The 16,188-nt window shown below is 51.0% G+C and overlaps 1 protein-coding gene across 4 annotated transcripts; it reads right to left on the reverse strand.

Moving 5' to 3' along the window:
* Positions 1-2,178: 2,178 nt before the first annotated feature.
* KCNK6 (potassium two pore domain channel subfamily K member 6) lies at positions 2,179-16,142 on the reverse strand. Of its 4 annotated transcripts, none has more exons than XM_020881642.2 (4): positions 14,248-16,140; positions 6,451-6,846; positions 6,064-6,280; positions 2,179-3,279 (listed from the first exon to the last, which is right to left on the reverse strand). In XM_020881642.2, exons 1-4 carry the CDS (start codon positions 14,567-14,569, stop codon positions 3,171-3,173), a joined length of 1,044 nt encoding a protein of 347 aa, XP_020737301.1. In that variant the 5' UTR covers positions 14,570-16,140; the 3' UTR covers positions 2,179-3,170. The 4 variants fall into 4 exon arrangements, with proteins under 4 accessions (XP_020737301.1, XP_070307045.1, XP_070307046.1 ...); XM_070450944.1 differs by having other exon boundaries at positions 6,451-9,711; positions 14,248-14,335; XM_070450945.1 differs by lacking the exon at positions 14,248-16,140 and adding an exon at positions 12,221-14,237 and having other exon boundaries at positions 6,451-9,711.
* Positions 16,143-16,188: the final 46 nt, after the last annotated feature.

Raw genomic sequence — 16,188 nt, forward strand, 5'->3', positions numbered from 1 at the left:
GACTTCTGCCTTTCGCGAGGCACGCCAGCTTCACCCGCCTGTCTCCGTGGCAACGCGCTTCCAGACTAGCGCTTACGGCTTAAGGGACAGAGGGAGGGAGAAGCTCAACACTCGCGCGGGCCCAGGACTGCTGAGGGAACTGCGGACGAAGTTTGTGTTAGGAAGGCCTTCAGGGAGTTCCTATTGGTGATTCTGGCCTGTTTATCCTTCTACCCAATCAGACTTTGCTATCACAATTCTAGTGAAAAAAAAAAAAAAAATTAGGGCCGTGTGGGAAATTAATCTGACTGCGGCTTAACACCCTCATCTGCAGAACAAAGACAAAGGCAGTGATCTCATAGCGTTGTCTTGAGAAGTCAACAAGATAACACGTGAAGAGTACCTGGCACAAATAAATACTCAATAAGTTAACAGTTTTCATTGGTACTCTGACGCCCAACAGTTAAGGACTCAGACCGTCTTTATTTTATTTTGCTGCTGAGATAATAGTTACCCCACCAGTGACTGAACCCGGGCCCCCTGCAGTGGAAGCCTGGAGTCCTTGCCACTGAACCGCCAGAGAATTCCCCAGACCATGACTTTTTGATGGACTGCAAAGCTGACTTTAAACTCCAGTAGTTTTCACACTTCAGAGTGTATTAGACTCAATCAGAAGGGCTTGTTAAAACACGTTGTTAGGCTCCACCCCCAGGGGTTTAGATTCCCTTAAGTCTTTAGATGGGGCTGATGATTATATTCCAGGTGATGCTGATACTAATGGTCTGGGGACAACACCCTGGGAACCTTCCATACCTCCCCAGAACCCCAGGGAAACATCCAAACTAAATTGTTTTCCAGAGCTCTGCATAAGCTGATGCCTGTTGTCCCTCCTATCCACTCACCTGTTGCTCTCTCTGTGGTCCAAAGCAGTCTTGAATATCCTTGACCCAGTATGTTGGCTCTCCTCCAGACTGTGCACACACTATAAACCCCTTCTGGAATACTATTCCCTACTTTGTCACCACCTGACCGCTTTCCTGCCTTCATGTCTTGTCTGTGATACAGAAGCAGCCCTCATCCCTCCCCTCACCACACTAGGCTATGGCTGCCGAGGAATGGGTCTCTGTTTCCCACTGCATCGCAGGCTCTGTGAGGGCAGGGCCTGGGGCTTTGTCTATCACTGTTGTTTCCAATTATGTGCAACACAGTGCAGAATTAGTGTTCCCTGTAAATAAAGAGCTGATGAAAGTCTGTGCCTCCCCCCACCCCCTAGCCCATCCCCACAGACCAGGAAGGGTGACTTCATCTGAGGGAAGAAACCCAGCAGCTGTGTACCTGAGCCCTTCTAGACTCACAGAAGCAGAGAGACTGGGGTGTCCTCATGGTACCCACGACTTTGGAATATAACCGCACCAGGAGAAAGTCCCCCTGTTACTTACATGCCCAAGGTACACCCTACAGCCTCATTTATGCTAGCAAAAGACTAGCAGCCACCCACATGTCCATTAATGAAACATGGAAATAACTTGGACTTCCCCAGTGGCTCAGTGGTATCGCCTGCCAGTGTGGGAGCCGCAGGAGATGCAGGAGACATGGGTTCGATCCCTAGGTCAGGAAGAGTCCCTGGAGTAGGAAATGGCAACCCACTCCAGTATTCTGTGGGATGTGTGTCCTAAAGGAGGCAGAGCAGACATAAAAAAGGATATAAGGGACTTCCCTGATGGCGCAGTGGATAAGAATCCACCTGCAATGCAGGGGACACGGGTTTGATCCCTGGTCTGGGAAGATTCCACATGCTGAGGAGCAACGAAGCCCATGCAACACAACTTCTGAGCTGATGTGCTGCAACTACTGAAGCCTACAAGCTGTAGGGCCTGTGAGCCACAACTAATGAGCCCCTGTCCCACAACTGCTGAAGCCTGTGCTCTGCAATGAGAAGCCCGTGTACTGCAACAAAGGGTAGCCCTTGCTCACTGCAACTAGAGAAAGCCCACACACAGCAATGAAGACCTAGTGCAACCCCAAATAAAAATAAACTAAAAAGGATATGAGACTTACTCGTGTGCCTCTGAAATGATCTCTGAATGACATTGGGTTGGTAAAAAAAAAACAAAAACAAAAAAGCAAGGTATAGAAAGAATATTAGAAAAGCATATAAAAATTATATGTGTATATATGAGACATATAATATGAAAAAGATGCAGAAATGAGGCGATATTTTATTGAGCACCAGACACTGTTCTAAGATCTTTACAGATATTGCTTAATTCTCCAACAAGTCCATGAGGTAGGTGCTGTTACACCATTTCACAGATTGGCAAACAGCACAGGAAGGTGAAATGAGTGGCCCAAAACCACAGACTTGGGAATGATGACAGAGTTCAGATTTATACCCAGGGACTTTGCCTCCAGAGTCTGTGATTGTAATTAGCTCACCATATAGTACCACTTTTGCAGAGTGAAAGAAAAAAAATTAATGACACACATATACACACAGGTATATTGCTGGTACATGCCTAGGAGACCTGAGAAAATCTGTCATCACAGCCCACATACAGGAGAAAGACTTATTTCTATTGAATATTCTTCTACTTTTTCCATTTTTAAGTGTGCACTTTTTTTTTTTTTTTAAGTATCTGAAATGAGCAGGGCCTGGTTTCTTTTGGAGGAAGGAATTTGAAAGGAGAAGTGGTGGGGAGCAGAAGCCAGATCACACAGGCACCTTCTTCCCTCGAGCAACTGCCCCTCACCAAGCTGCTGACTTTAGCAGCAGGGTCAGCAACTGTGCTGAGGAGCCAGGAAGGGTGGGAGACTAAGAAAGAACTAGACAGTGGATATTTCTGAGCCTCCATGTGACAAGGTGACCAAAAAACCAAAAATCCTCATGTAAATCCCAGTCTTGCACTTTCTGTGTGATCTTGGATAAGTTATTTAACCTCTCTGGGCCTCCTGTCCTCATCTGCAATATGGCGAATGTAACTAACTCACAGAGTTGTTGAGAGCATAAGATAAATTCTGGTGTATCAAGAGCTTGGAAGAGTGCCTGGCAGGTAGTAAATCCTATATAAGTGTTCTGTCTCGTGTTATTAAAATGATTTTGTGTGACTCCTTAGCATCATTTGACAATGTTGACTTTTCCCTTTTTAAAAGTCTCTCATCTCTCACCAATATTTCCCACTCTTCTGGTTTTCCTACTCCTCTCTCGAACTTCCTTTCTGTCTCTTTTGTAAGTTCTTCTCTTTGGTTGAGGGGTCATTGCTCATCATATGGGACTGTGTTAATAGGAAAAAGAAGTACCCCCTGAAAAAAAAGAAAAAGAAGTCCCCTTTGGGTATACTCAGCCTTGAACTTCAGCCCCAATTTGTTACCAGCCTGCTGGCCAGGTAACCCTTATGCAGGTCCCAACCTGCATAATTAGACATCATCATCCTGGCTGACTAGTTTATTGACAGCTCCCATTCTCCCAACTTTCTGCCTTTCTAATAGAAGCCCAGTTTTGTTCAAGTATTTACCAGCCTGCAAACTAAAACCTCAGCCCCAGCCTCAGTCCCTGGTGACAGGGGGAATCCTGAGGAATTCAAGCTAATCATAGTGATGCCATGATCACTCTGGCTGATGACTGATTCAGGAGCCAATTTTGGTCAATGATATGGAAGAAGAAGTCTGCTGGGAGACACTGGGAAAAGGTTTCCTTCTTTTCAAAGAGGCACCATGGGAAGACACACCCCTTTCCCTCTTCTTGCACTAAAAATTAACATGTCTTATTGTGATGCCTGGACCTGTGGCAGCCACTTTGTGGCCACGAGGACAGCCCATGTGGGAGGCAAGCCTTCAGCTGAGGGTAACAGAGCAGAGAGAGAGGGAACCAGGGGCCACAAGACCCTCTTGGAGTTGTGAACTGTATCAAACCCAGAGGTCTCTCTAACTCGGGTGATATACAGTATACAATCATCTCACTGTTTCAGTCAGTGGCAGTCAGGATTGTGTTACTTGCAACCCAAATCTTTCCTTACTGATATTATATATATATATATACACACACACACACACACACACACACATACATATGTATATACATATATATGTGTATATATGTGTGTGTGTGTATGTGTGTGTATAAACACACACCCTATGGCTGATTTCTCAAGGCCGGTCTTCTCTCTTTATTCCCACCCAGGGCTGTCAATACCCACCTTCATAGTCTTCGTTTCCTCACCTGTCTGCAGCCTCAACCACCCCCTAAGTCGTCGCTCCAAGGGTCCTGTGACTTCCTGCTGCCTTCTCCTGGGTGTCCCTTTAGCCACCATATTCCAAAAGAGCCTCAATATCTCCCTACAAATTTCTTTTCTCACAGGTCCCCCACCTCGGGGGCAGCTGAGCATGGTTAGACCTTTTCCTGGCCTTGTCCCTCCCAAGTCTGTAAGGCTTATGGCCCGTCCACCTGGCCTTCTGAGCATCCCTTGACTTGCCCCCTCCTCCCCTTCCCTCGGCCTCATCCAGTCCCATTGTCTCCTGCTTCATTCCTGCCCCAGCCTCCCCTGGGCACCCAGCCTCAGTCTCCCCCCTACCCCATATAAGTACCGCTCACTAACCGATTGCACCACTGGAGCTTCCTCCCCCCCACCCCATAAACACACAGCAGCAAAAGCCCAAACCTAACCATGGCCCTCTCCTGATCAAATCTCTTCCATGGCTCTCTAGTGCCCTCAAGAAAGAAGCCAAGTTCCCAAGATGGTCATTTAAGGACACTTACAATATGCCCACATCCAATGATAATACTGCATTATCTTCCTCATGTGTAAAGTACCCAGAACAGGGCCTAGCCAAAGAAATCATCCCAGAATAACATGGCAGGTGCTGTGAAACCATCTTTTGAACTATTATTATTGCCATTTTACTGATGAGGAAACCGAGGAAATAGGGGCAAAATGACCACCCAAAGACACAGGCAGGACACTGCTGAGTTGGGATTTGAGCCCAGGCAGGCTGGCTCCGGCTGGAGAAGGGCATGGCAACCCACTCCAACATCCTTGCCTGGAGAGTCCCACAGACAGAAGAACCTGGCAGGCTATAGTCCATGGGGTCGCAAAGAGTCAGACACGACTGAGCGACTAACACACACACAGGCTGGTTCCAGAGCCCAGGGAATGTAATATAATTAGTTCTTGGTAAACAGGAACAGCTGTTATGATAGTGTCTCACTAAAAGCAATACCTTCCATACTGGGCTAGGATCCCGTCTCAGCTTCCTGGAAGACTCTATTATGCAGGCCGACCCCAGGCATATCCAAATATGTCTAGCTCCCTGGACACACTGGAGGAAAATGAATCAGGTACACCTTCTTCCCCAGACTGACTACTCTTCAGATTTCAGGTCTGAGTGCAGTTGCCCCTTCCTCCAGGAAGCCCTCCCTGACCTCCCTGGCTGGATTGGGTACATTCCCTGTGCTTCCTCTACCCCAGCCCTGACCACTCTGCCCACCTTCCCCCGCCCCCACTAATGAAGTCCTGCCTATTATGAACTGTCACTGTACGGGAGACAGGACAGCGAGCCCCATGAGAGCAGGGCCCAGAGCATCTGGAACACTGTGGTGGCCCCAGTGCTGCCCAGCATGGATTGGCACAGAGGAGGGAGTTTTGAATGAGGGAATATATTCTTTATACTTGACCCAAGAGGTGAATCAAGGCTCAGAGGGGGCCAGTCACTGGCCCAAGGTGAAGTGATCATATAGCACCTGAAATGAGGTCTGAGCTCAGAGCCTGGGAGAATCGGCAGGTGATGAGTGGCTACTCGAGTGAGAGAGGCAGATGGCGCGAGGAAAAGCCTGAGAAATACAGAGACGATGAAAAAGTCAGGGAAGCACAAAGTGTGCGGGGAGGTGATCGGAAGGGTGGGGGAAAGAAGGCAGTGCTGCTTCCTGGAACCGGGCGGTGCTCAGGCCGGTCAGACAAGGGCAGACACTGGAGGCAGGGCCTCAGGAACACTAGAGTGTGCTTGTAGGTGGGTGAATCCATCAGTTCCAGTCCTGAGGGCCCCTCAGCTGCAGGCCTGGTCTGCAGCTGCCCTGACACTTGCCCCAGCTACCTGGGGATGGAGGCATAGTCCACGTGAGAGCCGGCGGTGAGCTGCTGGTGTGACTCGGGCTCGGGGCTCAGGATGTCTGCCCGATCATCCTCCTCCTCGAAGCTGGCGGGGCACGGAGTGGGCAGCAGGATGAGCTCTGTGAGGCCGTGGAGGTCAGACACACGGCGGAAAGTCTGTACCAAGAGCACCATGGCGACCAGGCCCAGGAAGAGGTAGACTGCAGAGATGGCAGAGAGGCGATGAGTGGACCCAGACCGCCCAGGTCATGGCCATGGGGCTACGGGATCCCCCAGGATGGGGCTGCAACTCTCAGTGCCCCATCCCTCCCGGACGGGGCCAGGCCCCCCTCACACCAGCCCTCAGTCCCCAGGCAGCCACCCCACTCACCTGTGACTAACAACTTGTAGACGGCCCGGTAGGGCTGGCCGGGGGCCTCTCCCGGCACGTAATCTCCCAGGCCGATGGTGGACAGAGAGATGAAGCAGAAGTAGAAGGCGTCCAGGAAGCTCCAGGCCTCTTCAAGGTGGGCAAAGACGGCAGCTGGCACCAGGAAGCAGAGGGTCACCATGACCCCCAACAGGATGGCCAGGTGCCAGCGGGCTGCCTTCCGGGGGGCACAGCCCCAGCGCTGGCTCACCCAGGACAGGGGCGCGTGGGTGAGCAGCAGCGACAGGCGCTGGGCAGAGGCGGTCAGTAGCAGCATGGTGGCTGGGACGCCCAGGAGTGCAAAGGCGATGGAGAAGGCCTTGCCCCCGTCGGTCAGAGGCGTCGTGTACCCGTAGCCTGTGGGAGTCAGGGGGAAATCCTTCGGCCCACTCAGCATCCACTCTGGGGTCTGTGATTGCCCTAAACTGAGGACTAATTTCAGCCTCAAAGCCACCCCTCCCAGACTGTCTTATCTCTGGCAATGGCACCTCCACCCTCCCCACGGCTCAGGCTGAGAGCCTGGTGTCATCTTTGGCTCCCTTCTCACTCACATCCACTCTGTTGTCTCAACCTTTGCACAGAGCCCAAACCCACCCACTTTCCCCCTCACTCCACAACAAGGCTTCATCCTGGTCCTGTCTACCAGCAGCCTCCTCCCTGGTCTCCCTTCTCCCCGCCATGCAGCCAGAGGGACCCTGTGAACACGGGAGTCAGGTCATGTCCCTTCCCTGCTCAGGGCCCTCCTGTGGCTCCATCCCAGGTCAAAGCACTTTGTCTGGTGACCCACGGGACACCACACAATCCAACAGGGCAGCACGTGCCCTGCAGGGGATGCAGGTTCTATCAGGGGTCCGGGAAGATCCCACATGCTGCAAGGCAACTAAGCCTGTGCACACCTACTGGAGCCCACATGCCCCAGAGCCCATGTTCCACAATGAGAAGCCCACACATCGCAACTAGAGAGTAGCCCCCACTCTCCTCAACTAAAGGAAACCCACGTGCAGCAATGAAGACCCAGGGCTGCCAGAAATAAATAAATTTTTAAATGGGTGTGACAAGCCCCACCGTGCTCTTGGAGGGTCAGTGTGGGTGTGAGTTCTGCAAGCAGAAATATGACTAAGGGGAATTCAGGTGTTGGTGAAACTGGCTCACTTTGGCAATGTGTACTTTCCCAGATGAATCAAACCAAAGGGTCAGAGATATGATTGGGGTGGTAAGGGGCCTGATTTATGTTGACAGTAAAATGTCTTGCCCAAAATACTACAGATCCAGCCTTGTGGTGGTTCATAAGAAAGTGTGAAAGCATTGCCCATATGAGCAGGCTTTCCCCTGAGCCCATCTTCCATACAAAAGGATCCCCTGGCTCTGACTTTTTTAAAAAACAACAACAAAAAAGCATTTATTTATTTGACTGAGCCAGGTCTTCTTAGCTGAAGCATGGGGGATCTAATTCCCTGACCAGGAATTGAACCCAGGCCCCCTGCATTGAGAGCGTGGAGTCTTAGCCACTGGGCCACAGGGAAGTCTCACCCTGGCTTTTATATAGTCAAAGGAATTGAAAGCAGGGGCTCAAGAGATACCTGCGCAGCCATGTTCATAGCAGCATTCTTCACAATAGTCAGAAGGTGGAAACAGCCCTTGTGTCCACCGATGGGTGAATGAATCAACAAAATGTAAGTACAAACAATGAAATATTATTCAGTCCTTTGAAGGAAGGAAATTCTGACACATGCTACAACATGGGTGAATCTTGAGGATATTATGCTAAGTGAAATAAGCCAGTTGTCAAAAGACAAAGCCTCTGCAATTCCATTTATATATGGCACTTAGTGCAGTCAAAATCATCAAGACAGGGGACTTCCTTGGTGATCCACTGTCTAAAACTCAGCGCGCTCCCAATCCAGGGGGCCTGGATTTGATCCCCGGTTAGGGAACTAGATCCCACATGTCGCAACTAAAGATTCTGCAGGCGGCAATGAAGACTGAAGATCACGTGTGCTACAATTAAGATCTGGTTACAGCCAAATAAGTGGATTAATTTTTAAAAACAATAAACATTAAAAAAATCACAGACACAGAAAGTAGAACAATGGTTGCCAGGAGTCGAGGAGAGGGGTAAGTGGGGAGTTAGTGTATACAAGGGTATAGATTCAGTTTTGCAAGATTCAAAGAGTTCTGGCGACTTCCCTGGGGGTCCAGTGGTTAAGAATCCACCTTCCAATGCAGGGGATGTGGGTTCGACCCCTGGTGCCGCTGAGGAACTAAGATCCCACATGCCTCGGGGCAATTAAGTCTGTGTACCACAACTAAAGAGAAGCCCCGACACCGCAACAAAGACCTAATGCGGCCTAAATACATAAATAAATATTAAAAAAATAAAAGTAAAAAGAGTTCTGGAAATGGGTGCTGGCAATGGTTGCACAGCAATAAGAGTATACCTAATACCACTGAACTGTACACTTAAAAATGGTTAAGATAGTAAATCTGATGTGTATTTCGCCCCAGTTTAAAAAAAAAAACTAGGGAAAAATAAAGGATCTTCTAGATCTTACTGGACACGTGGCTAACAGGAAAAGACATTCCCTCTTTCAGTGCAGCTAGGTGTGGTCTGGAATAATTTATGGCCAAGGAGATACAGACAAAAGAAGCAAGCAACTTCAGGAAGTGTCCTTAAAGATAGGGAGATGCCTATCTCCCTTCTTTACTCCCTCCTCCTGCTGACTAGATCACAGATAGGAAGGCTGGAGCCAAGCAGTCATCTGGGACCATGAGATGAGCATTGGGAAGAGAAACCGCGCCTGGCCTGAGAGTTATATTGGAACCTGAGGGTCTCTGACCATGCAGCACCATTCTGGTCTTGGACTGACTCCCTTGAATATGAGCAAGAAATAAATTCCCATTATATGTAAGCAACTATTATTTGAGGTTTATCACTTATGGCTCCAAGCTTCATTAATACAAGGATTTTGATGGAGAAACTCCAGCAACCTGGCTGAAAGGACAGGTTTGCAAATGACATGTAATTCTTATAAACAGAAAAAATCAGAGTTAGAATAGAGTGGAGAGGGGGCCTTCGCTGGTGGTCCAGGGGCTAAGACTCTGGACTCCAAATGCAGAGGGCTGGGGTTCGATGCTTTGTCGGGGAAGTAGATTCCACATGTCACAACTAGGAGTTCTCATGCTGCAGAGAAGATCAAAGATCCCTTGTGCCCCAGCTTTGACCTAGGGCAGCCAAAAATTTAAACAAATACTTTTGAAAAACTAGTGAATATTTTAAAAAGAAAGAAAGAAGAATAGAATGTGGGCTATGAGCCTCAACTTGCTACTTCCAAGAGTTGAGTCCAAAGCAGTGCTTTGTTATTTGGTCCCTGAGTGATGCTGGCCAAGTGACTTCTCTCTGAGCTTCAGTTTCCTCAGAGCACTTGAAAATGGCCTCATAAATGATCCCTTCCTTGAGTACAAGTTGGGACAGGGCACCTAGCACAGGCATGAAAAGAGTCAGAAAGACTGTGATGCTCGCTCCCTCTCCGCATTCCCAGTTCCAAGCAGGCTGACTCCTCCAGCCCAGACCTCAATCGCAGAAAGGCTACCTGGACTAGCTCCAGGCCTCAGATCTTCCTCAGAAAAATAGGGCCTGCGACAAGCCCAGGAACGCTGTGGGAGAGGCCTCTCTGAATGTTGTCGGGTTTTCCATTTCTCTAGATATACTCAGGGCTCCTGGCTTCATCAACAGCACCAGTGATAAATGAGGCTCTGTCAATCTCAGTTATTATCACTGGCATGTCTCATGGACACAGCCTTCCTGCTTGACCAAGCTTGAGTCAGGCCCCTCTGAGTTCTCTTCATGACCAAGCCTGGTTTTAGCAGGAATCCCAACTTAAGAATCTGCCTGCAATTTGGGAGATGTAGGTTCAGTTCCTGGGTCAGGAAAATTCCCTGGAGAAGGGAATGGCTACCCACTGCAGTATTTGTGCCTGGAGAATTCCATGGACAGAGGAGCCTGACGGGCTACAATCCATGGGATTCCCAAGAGTTAGATGCAATAATGCCACTAACACTAAGTTTATTTAGGGAGAATCCCCCACACTTGACATCTGATCAAATTTCTCATTATCCACCACTTGTATTGAAGCTCTTGGTGGTCTTTAACAAGAATCCTATTAAGCCAGTTTAGCAAGAATCCCCCTACTGTCCATGTCTCCTCTTAGTACTTTTCCATCCACTGCTGCTGCTGCTGCTAAGTCACTTCAGTCGTGTCTGACTCTGTGTGACCCCATCCCTGGGATTCTCCAGGCAAGAACACTGGAATGGGTTGCCATTTCCTTCTCCGATGCATAAAAGTGAAAGTGAAGTCGCTCAGTCATGTTCAACTCTTCGCGACCCCATGGACTGCAGCCTACCAGGCTCCTCCATCCATGGAATTTTCTAGGCAAGAGTACTGGAGTGGGATGCCTTTGCCTTCTCCGTTTCCATCCACTAGTCCCCTCCTGCTCTCAGCTCTAAATCTCCAGCTGTCTTTGCTATACTCTGAATTGAGGTCAATCTCTCTCCCCTATTGCAATAACTTACCATTTTTAAGGACTGTCAGAAATTTTTTTACAATATACATGTATCACCCTTCATCATTCATGGAAGCTGAAGAAGTAGTATGGTGCACTGGTTAAGAGCATGGGGCTCTGGGGAATTCCTTAGTGGTCCACTGATTAAGACTCCATCTTCCAATGCAGGGGACTTGGGTTCAATCCCTGGTTGGGGAACTAAGATCCCACATGCCACAGGGCAACAAACCTCATGTGCCACAACTACTGAGCCTGTGTGCTCTAGAGCCTGTGCTTCACAACTAATGAAGCTCTAATGCCACAACAAGAGAAGCCTGCATGCTGCAACTAGAGAAAGACCACGTGCCACAACAAAGACCCGGTGCGTCCAAAGTTTAAAAAAGAAACTTTTTTTTAATTAAAAAAAAGAGCATGGAACTCTGAGGCCTGACAGCCTCGGTTCAAATCTGCACTCTACACTTCCTAGCTGTGTGGCCTTGGACAAGTTGTTCAACCTCTCTGGGCCTCAGATTCTATTGCTAAGAAATAGCACCACAAACAGCACCTGGCTCACAAGGCTTATTGTGATGAGTGAGTTAAAATCTGTATGTGGTGTGGTTAAGTCTTGTACCAGGTCTTACTATTACTGTGAAGTAGGGAGTGTGATTATCCCCATTTTACAGATGATGGAGGACACAGAGGACTAGAGATCAGTAGTGTGTGAACAGGAATCTGAACCTGTGCCTGCCTTGAGTTTGGCTTTTTCACCTGTCCTGCCTGGGATGACTTCTCAGAAGGCAGGATCTGGGAGGAGACAGAGGGAGAGAGAAGCCCCAAAGCAGGTTGGGCAGGCCCAGCCAGCAAGTGGGCAGCGTTTGTGAGATCCAGCCCGGCTGCCGTGGCCTGGTTTGCTGGTCCACTTGACAGTGACAAAGGCTGTCACAGTGACAAACGGCAAAGGCTATTGTCAGCAGGGATAGGGAGTTAGGAGTCTGGGCTAGACGAGCCCCAGACCACTCCCCTAGTCCAAATCCTAACATGTTCATTTCCTAAGCCATGTCCAACTCTTTGCGACCCCATGGACAGTTGTTGCCCACCAGGCACCAACTGTCCATGGAATTTTCTAGGCAAGAATACTGGAGTGGGTTGCTATTTCCTTCTCCAGGGAAATCTTCCCAACCCTGGGATCGAACCTGCATCTCCTCAGTCTCCTGGATTGGTAAGCAGATGCTTTAACACTTGAGTCTCCTGGGAAGCCAAATCCTAGCAAAGAGGGAAAGAGGAAGTTTGGGGGCTGGGGAGGGGTTGTGGGAGGACCAGAAGAGCCTGACAAACAAAGGGATTTTCCAGATCTGAGGGGAGTGGAGGTGAGGGGTTTCCCAGGTAGGGCTGAGGGGTGGGGTGTGTGTTGGTCCTACTTGAGGCTGTAGGGATCCAGAGAAGGGGATCTGTGGGGTCCAGTTAGTAATCTGAAATCAGAGGCCAGTGTCTTGGTTTGAAACAGATTCTGGTTTGGGGCTGGGGTCCTGGGTCCAGAGGAAGAAGGGGGACAGGCACCAGTGGGATTACAAATGGGATTAGGAGGGGGGGTTCTCAGGTAGAGGGGGCTTCTGAGCCCAAGGATGCCTGAGGCAACATGATGGGGGGAGACAATGCTAAGGGGATGATGGGAGGGGGTATGTGTCTCATGTCCTGGCTGAGAGTGTCCAGGGTGGAAAGCGGTAATGGTCTTCAGTGAATAGTGGGGAGGGTTCTGGGGTTCAAAGTGCCTGGAGCATCCTTGATGGAGGGAGAGTTCAAACCAGGCTGGGACAGAGTTGGGGCAAAAGGTCCCAGCTGTGGGTCTAGAAGAGACTGAAGGGGTCTCAGGTCCCAAGGAGGTTCCCTTTCTTGGGAAATTCAGGGTGGACAGGGGGAGTCTAGGAGCAGGGGTAGCAGGTTCGGAGAGAGTCCCTGGGCTGGTACCCTGGTTGGGGGGATGGGTGGATTCTTGTGTCAAGGATAGCCTGTGTGACCAGCGTTGGGATCCCAGGTATTCTGGGGCTCTTACAAGGAGTATCTGGGACCAGAGATTGGTGACAGTCTCAGCTAGGGTTGTCAAGTTCAAAGAGGCCCCTATAGAATTCCCTGGTTGTCCAGTGGTTAGGACTCTGAGCTTTCACTGCAGAGGGCACAGGTTAAATCCCACATGCCGGTTGGAGAGGTCAAAATAAATAAACAGAGGACCCCATCAGAGTTCCTGGTCTGAAAAACAGTAGGGGTTTTTGCTGGACCTGTTTTGGAATTGGAGGGGTGGGAGTCCTGGGTAGGGACCTTCCAGTTAGAAAGTCAGTGATTTTTCCTGGAAGGCGCTCAAGTTCTCTCCCATACTTCCACAGCCGAGGGCTGCAGAATTGGAAGTCCCAGGTTTAGAGGAAACGGGGGTGTCCCTATTGGAGGGCTCCCCCAATACAAAAGAGATGCCAAGAAGGAGTGGGATATGTGAAGAGGGGTCCTGTGTCTAGAGTCAGGGCTACCTGCAGGGAAGTATGACAATGGTCAGGAGGAAGGCAAGGGGCCCTTGCTGGGGAGTGGTCTAGGTCCAGAGGGGTGGAAGTCTGAGATGCGGCCCCGGGTCTTTGCTGAGGGATCTCTGCTGGCAGTAAGGTCTTTAGTGATGGTGCCTGGAGAGGGTCTGGAGATTCAGGGTCCTCACTAGGGCACCAGGGTCGGGAGGACATTGGGGTAAGGCTTCCAGAAGGACACATCCCAGGAGGATGTATCTGCAGTCGGGAGACGGTGTTGGAGGGGATGGAGGTCTGAGCCAGAGAGAAGGGCGGAGGTCCTGGCTGGCTGACGGGGAGAAGGTCTCAGGCAGCGGGCACTGAGTTAGTTCCCAAAGGAGGTCTCTGAGGATTGTTCTCGGCCTATACGGGGCTAGACCCAGGTCTCCAAGGCAGAGGGAGGGAGCCCGAGATGCTTGCCAGAAGATACTCTGAGAATGGCCCTGGACCCCAAGCGAACTGCGGGACTTCCTCCTGGGAGGAAAGGTCTGGATAGGGACTCCTCAAGGTGGAGGATCCCACAAGTGTGGGTCCCAGGTTCTCATCGAGGGGTTTTGAGGGGATCCTGGGCTCAGAGTTAATTGAGAATGATCTGCTGGGATCGGGATATTTCGTAGTGGCTCTGGGCTCCCTAGGGAGGCGAGGGGGAGCAGGGGCTCGGGGCGGCGCTCACGTACCCACGGTGGTGACCAGCGTGCTGGCGAAGAAGAGAGCCGAGGCGAAGTCCCAGGCGGGGTCCGAGGCGTTGGCAGACCCGGAGGCGTTAGCGAGCGCGGCGCGCCCCAGCCGTCCGGCCGCCAGCACCCGCTCCACGAAGGCGTCCAGGGCGGGGGCGGCCACACACGGGCTGCGCCGCAGCAGCTGCTGGCGCAGCATCCGCAGCTCGGCTCGGAGGCGGGCTTCGTGCGGCCCCTCCAGCCGGGCCACCAGCAGCGCGCCCAGCACCAGGTACACGATGTATGCTGCCAGGGCGCCCGCCAGGAGCGCGCCCCGCCGCATGGCTCAGCCGGCCAGCCCGCCGAGGCCCCCGCCGCCCCGTTGACGTGGCCCCTGCCTCCCGATCGTCCGGCGCCCAGCTTCAGTTCCGGGAGTGCTCGACGCGCGGCCACCAGTGACCCAAAGAGGAAGAAGAGAAAAAGGGGAGGGGCGGGGGTGGAGGAAACTGAGGCACGCCCCACCGCCAGGTGTGGGCACCGAGGGGGAGGAGCCCAGCGCTCACGGACCTAGGAGACCGGCGGGGTGCTTCCTCCCCCGAGCGGGCGGCTCCCTATGCCAGAGAGAATCCGAACTCTTTTACGCCCGCGGACCGAGGAGTCGCTGCCCGACTGCGCCGCACCCGCGCGCTTGGCTGAGGGGCCAGAGGAACAAACTGAAATCCAGCCCTCAATCCATTCGTCAAGTCGTGCGTTCTGAGGCGGGAATGCATCCACCTGGAGGGGACGCCACAAAGGGGGACTCCACAGGACCAGGTGTCACCTGTGCCCTCACAGACTGGGGATCCTTAGCTATTCACTAAATCTTTGCTCAGCGCCCACTTTGTGCCCGGCCCTTTGCTGGCTGATGCCAGGGAAACAGCAGCGACCAAGGCTGTCCTGGGTCCTACCCTCAGGGGGGCTCCCAGCACTTCAACAGAGTGACAGACCAGAGGGTCAGGGGCTGTGATGAGGGAAGCAGAGTGACAGGGGCTGGGAGGGCGATGCCTACAGGACTGTGGAGCCAGGACTCATAACTGAGAGACCAGAACAGTTCCAGTTCCCCAGAAAAGACGATGTCTCACAGGAGGAAAGGGAAAGCCACAGTGACAGGGTCACTTGCTGACATCCTTCCGGAATACTATCACTCCTCAGAAGTCATTTCTACCATTATCTTTGCCTGAGATAACTGGAGGAACTGAGGGACAGAAAAGGGGAGGCTGAGGGGGTGAAAGAGGAGGAGACAGAGTTAGATAGGGGGAGACAGAGGGCAGACACAGGAGAGACTAAAGTAACTTAATTTTCAGGGCTTCTCACTAGCAGGTGTGCCTGTGTGCGCTCAGTTGCCGAGGGTCATAGTGTTTTTGGCAAACCAGGGAAACCAGGTTTCAACACAGGAGCATTTTTATGAATTTTGGGAGAAACGTCTAAAGATATTGTTAAAGAGAAAACCAGAGACCCCAAATGTGTCACTTGTGCTAAAGCCCATGATACCAACACATCATTGAAAGTCGCTCAGTCATGTCCAACTCTTTGCAACCCCATGAACTATACAGTCGGGGGAATTCTTCAAGCCAGAATACTGGAGTGGGTAGCCTTTCCCTTCTCCAGGGTATCTTCCCAACCCAGGGATTGAACCCAGGTCTCCTGCATTGCAGGTGGATTCTTTACCAGCTGAGCCACCAAGGAAGCCCCATGATACCAAACCTAGATTTTAATATCTGACCTAGTTGCAATTTTGTCCTTCCGCAGGAAGGTAATCTTAATCTGCCCGTTTGGAATTTCCTGGTCAGCACCAGTGAGGTAATCTGTCATGTGGGACCTCTCCATTTCTACACTCCCCACTCCCACCCCCAAATCCCACCTACAAAAGTAAAAGTATTCTACAAGATAGATTCTTACCTTCCCCCTAAAATAAGGTGACCT

The sequence above is a fragment of the Odocoileus virginianus genome, chromosome 20, assembly GCF_023699985.2.
Source record: "Odocoileus virginianus isolate 20LAN1187 ecotype Illinois chromosome 20, Ovbor_1.2, whole genome shotgun sequence".
Lineage (NCBI taxonomy): Eukaryota > Metazoa > Chordata > Mammalia > Artiodactyla > Cervidae > Odocoileus > Odocoileus virginianus.

What these genes read in the sequence shown, in the direction of transcription:
- KCNK6 (XM_020881642.2), bottom strand. Translation starts at nt 14,569, where the DNA reads ATGCGGCGGGGCGCGCTCCTGGCGGGCGCCCTGGCAGCATACATCGTG. An exon ending in CACGCTGGTCACCACCGTGG is followed by an intron (nt 6,847 to 14,247) that starts GTACGTGAGCGC and finishes TGACTCCCACAG; the next exon opens with GCTACGGGTACACGACGCCT. An exon ending in GACTATGCCTCCATCCCCAG is followed by an intron (nt 3,280 to 6,063) that starts GTAGCTGGGGCA and finishes CTTTTTTTTCAG; the next exon opens with GGGGTACTTCTTTTTCCTAT.